We start from the raw sequence: 3,739 nt of genomic DNA, 5'->3' as shown, positions 1-3,739 counted from the left end.
TGGGGGGGGGGGTGGGGGGGGGGGGGGGGGGGGGCGATGGTGCTGACCAAAACTCACATGGTAGAAATTACATGGGTTTGGCAGCAGAGTTTGGGTGTGGATGCTGTGTGTTTGTAACAACGTGTCATTAAAACACTTGAGAGCGAGGAGATGTGGTCCAACCTCTGGTCCGACATCTCCGGCTGCATCACTGTTGAACCTTAACATCAGAGAATGAAACCAGACGTCGTGACGGTGCTCAAATGCTGGCCCCGGGTTTGTCTGATGTGGAGTGAGTTGTTCTCCCTCTGTGGAAAATCACGGCAGGTACAGAGCTGGTCACATGACCAGGGTGGATATTGATGGTCCATGTCAGGGACGCAGCTCTGAAGTCCCAGTGCTGCCCCCCCCCCCCCCCCACCCCCCCTCCAACATTCCCACGTCTTACTCATCCTGGGATAAATGGCTTTAATGGTGGAGGGTGTGAAGTTCCCGGAGGACACGGTGGTCTCCAGTCCCTCCAGTCTGTGAGAGGCGGCGTCCGTCTTGCTGGTGCTGCATTCTAGGAAAGGGATTCCGATTTTCTTCACCTGTCCGTCTCTGGTGACGAGGCAGGGCCGGCACAGCAGCCTGAGGATGGCCTTCCTCATGTCCTTGCTGGTCAGGGTGTAGATGATGGGGTTGAGTAAGGAGTTGAACATGGCGATGCCCAGGAAGTAGTCGGCCTTGAAGAGCACCTGGCAGCTCCTGGCTGGACAGAAGAAGTCCAGCAGCAGGAGGATGAAGAGGGGCAGCCAGCAGGCGATGAAGACGCCCAGGACTATGGTGACCGTCTTCAGCAGAGCCAAGTACTTCTGGGACTTGCGGTAAAGGCCTTTGCGCTGTGGAACCGAGGCCAGGCGCTTGGTGTTGGACTTGACGATACGGAAGATGCGGACGTACAGCACCACGATGGACATGAGGATGGCGCTGAAGACGGTGATGCAGAAGAGGATGTAACTCTTGGCAAAGAGCGGCAGCACCGTGGAGCACCGGTCCAACTGACCCATGCAGTTCCAGCCGAGCACAGGCAGAACCCCCAGTAATATGGACAGAACCCAGCTGGCTCCAATCAGAGCGAACATCCGCCCCTGCTTGTCACCCTGGTAGGGCTTCATTCTGACCATGGTCACATGACGCTCTATGGCGATGGCCAGCAGACTGATGACGGAGGCTGCCAGCATGATGAACACGCAGCCCTCCCTCAGGAACCACAGCACCGGCGTCAGGTTCAGTGTGTTGGCGCCTGACGTGATGAGGTTCACCATGTAGGTGAAACCCGCCAGCAGGTCGGACAGGGTCAAGTTGCCCAGTAAATAGTACATGGGCAGGTGGAACTTTTTGTTCTTCCAGATTGCCACCAGAACCACCGCATTTTCCAGGACTATGAGCACGCAGACCAGGAGAAAAGCTATGGCCTCGGGTTTCAGACCCTCCTTGTACTTGTTCTCCTTCAGTTTCCCCGTGACGTTGTAGTGCTCGATGATGACCTCGTTGCTCTGGTACTCACGGAATATCCTCAGCAGGTTTCCAGTGGACGGAGACATGGGGACCACAGATGGCGCTACAGCAGCGTAGGCAGCATGGGAAGAATCTGTGGCCATAGTTTACAGTTCCCACAAGCCCTTTTTTCTTCTTTCTTTTTGAACTGAAATCCACAGATAATTGGTCATAAACTCCTCTGGGTGAACATTATTTCTTCTTTCTTCTGAGTTGAAAGCTGCAGCAGAGAGAACCACAGCTGTTCTGGGGAAAGTTTTCTTTTTGAAGCGATCAAATACGATTTCCTGTGGTTTTACAATTCTTCTCCATGAAAAAGTTACATCTGCAGCGCCTGGATAGCTCAGTAGGAGGCGATGGTGAGCAGCCTGTTTAAACAGAGGAAACGTTTGGATTAATGTCAGTGTGAACCGGAGAAAAGTGTTGGTGAAAGTTGAACCTCCACCACAACAAGAAGAGGATCCGAATTTAAACCAAAGTTTCTACTGAAGCTAAAAGTTGTTTTTGGTCCAGTATCATTTTTATGTTTGAGTGATAACCCGTAGAGAAAGCGCAGTAACGGAACTTTAACTGACGGTTCGTCTGCGCTCGGACGTCCGTCGTGCGTAGTGACACCTGACTGAACATCGAATGTTCAAGGCGGATCAATAAACGGTTGGATCCGGTTAAGAAACAGGAACTGCAGGGTGTCGTTAACGTCTGCACACAGGGAGAAGGTCAGGAGTAACGAACAAAGTAACGAAGTCTGGAACGTACGACGAGTTCACACGGTGAGACCGCGATGATACCGACAGAGAAACAGAGAGTTTTGTCTCACCTGTGAAAAAAGTGCAAATCTCCAGAGTCGATGCAGCGGTGAGAGCGGCCGACATGTGAGTGTGTGTGTGAGTGTGTGTGTGATTGAGACGAGGCAGGACCCAACATGCAGAGGGAGGGAGGGAGGGAGGGAGGGAGGCTGCCTCTGCTTCTCCCCTCCTTCTTTTTGCCCTCCCCCCCGAACCGACATCCAGCTCCAGGGAAACAGACTGTGACTGAGATGAGATTCTGTTGAAAAGAAAGTGAAATCCTCACCGTGTCAGTTTGTCCTCAGGTGTGTGTGTGTGTGTGGGACAGTTCATGGACAGGGATCATTGTGACGTCACATCATCGCTACAGCTCACACGTTGATTTTCTGGTTTGTCATAATAATGATGTGGATCTCTCTCTCACACACACACACACACACACACACACACACGGAAACATGAGGAAAAAGTAAAAAACCACAAGTTAATTTACCAGTGGAAAAATAGCCAGTGCCCCCCCCCAGCTCCAGCTCCAGCTCCAGTTCTATAGACCTCATCTGTAATTACCCTAAATATCTGACATCCACAGAAAACACACACACACACACACACATGTTGACCGTCAGTCACCTGACTCCAGATCAATAATCCAGACATTACTGACCACCTGTGGACAAGTAGAAAACTGCGTCTTTAATGTAGTAGAAGTGACAGAACAACTGCAGTATTACGGGGTAGTGTGTACTGAGTGTGTACTGAGTGTGTACTGAGTGTGTACTGAGTGTGTACTGAGTGTGTACTATGCTGGTGTCCTATCACAGCTGTGACTCCAACAAACCAGATCAGTCTGGAGTCAAACGCTGTGGTCAAAGCCGTGGCTCTGCTCTGCTCCGTGTCCTCTCTGCTGTGTGGATTCTCTGAGTTTTCACACAGCAGGAGACACACACACACACACACACACACACACACACACACAGAGGGATCAAACCCCTGACCGTCTGTGACTGAGGACAAACGTTCACACCAACAGTGAGGAATTCTGTACAAGAATATAAAACGCTTTGATTTTCATGTCAGACTGTAAAGTCAGAGTGTTTTCCTCTCACCGTTTGGTTAGTCAGAGGTGGGCGGGGCCTGTTCTCCAAACAGGAAGCACTCTCATTGTGCGTCCAAAGGACAGGGATATCCTTGAGAAACACACAGATGAAGTCATGGGGGGGGGGGGACTGACGTCACCGGACCCCGGTTCATTATTGGAAACAGCTTTTCATAGAGAGACTTTTTCTCTGGTCATGTTTTTAACCTTTGACCTCTTGTGTCTTCACCTGCTTTCGCCAGGGCAGCGCTTCTACCCTCTGTCCCCTGATCTGCCCTCGCCCCCTCTCTTTCTCTAAGGTCAAACACCTACCTTGTTCTCGGGCGCCGTCCGCAGACTG

General features: G+C 51.5%; 1 protein-coding gene across 1 annotated transcript; it reads right to left on the bottom strand.

Annotated features, from left to right (window-relative positions):
• Window positions 1–419: 419 nt before the first annotated feature.
• s1pr5a (sphingosine-1-phosphate receptor 5a) lies at window positions 420–2,561 on the bottom strand (the record flags this gene model as incomplete). Its single annotated transcript, XM_025064549.1, has 2 exons — window positions 2,336–2,561; window positions 420–1,886 (listed from the first exon to the last, which is right to left on the bottom strand). A coding segment is annotated over exon 2 (1,203 nt), but the record flags the coding sequence as incomplete, so codon positions are not given.
• Window positions 2,562–3,739: the final 1,178 nt, after the last annotated feature.

This window comes from Cynoglossus semilaevis, chromosome 17 (genome assembly GCF_000523025.1).
Source record: "Cynoglossus semilaevis isolate Cse_v1.0 chromosome 17, Cse_v1.0, whole genome shotgun sequence".
Taxonomy (NCBI): Eukaryota; Metazoa; Chordata; class Actinopteri; order Pleuronectiformes; family Cynoglossidae; genus Cynoglossus; species Cynoglossus semilaevis.
This window is presented reverse-complemented; position numbering and strand designations above follow the sequence as displayed.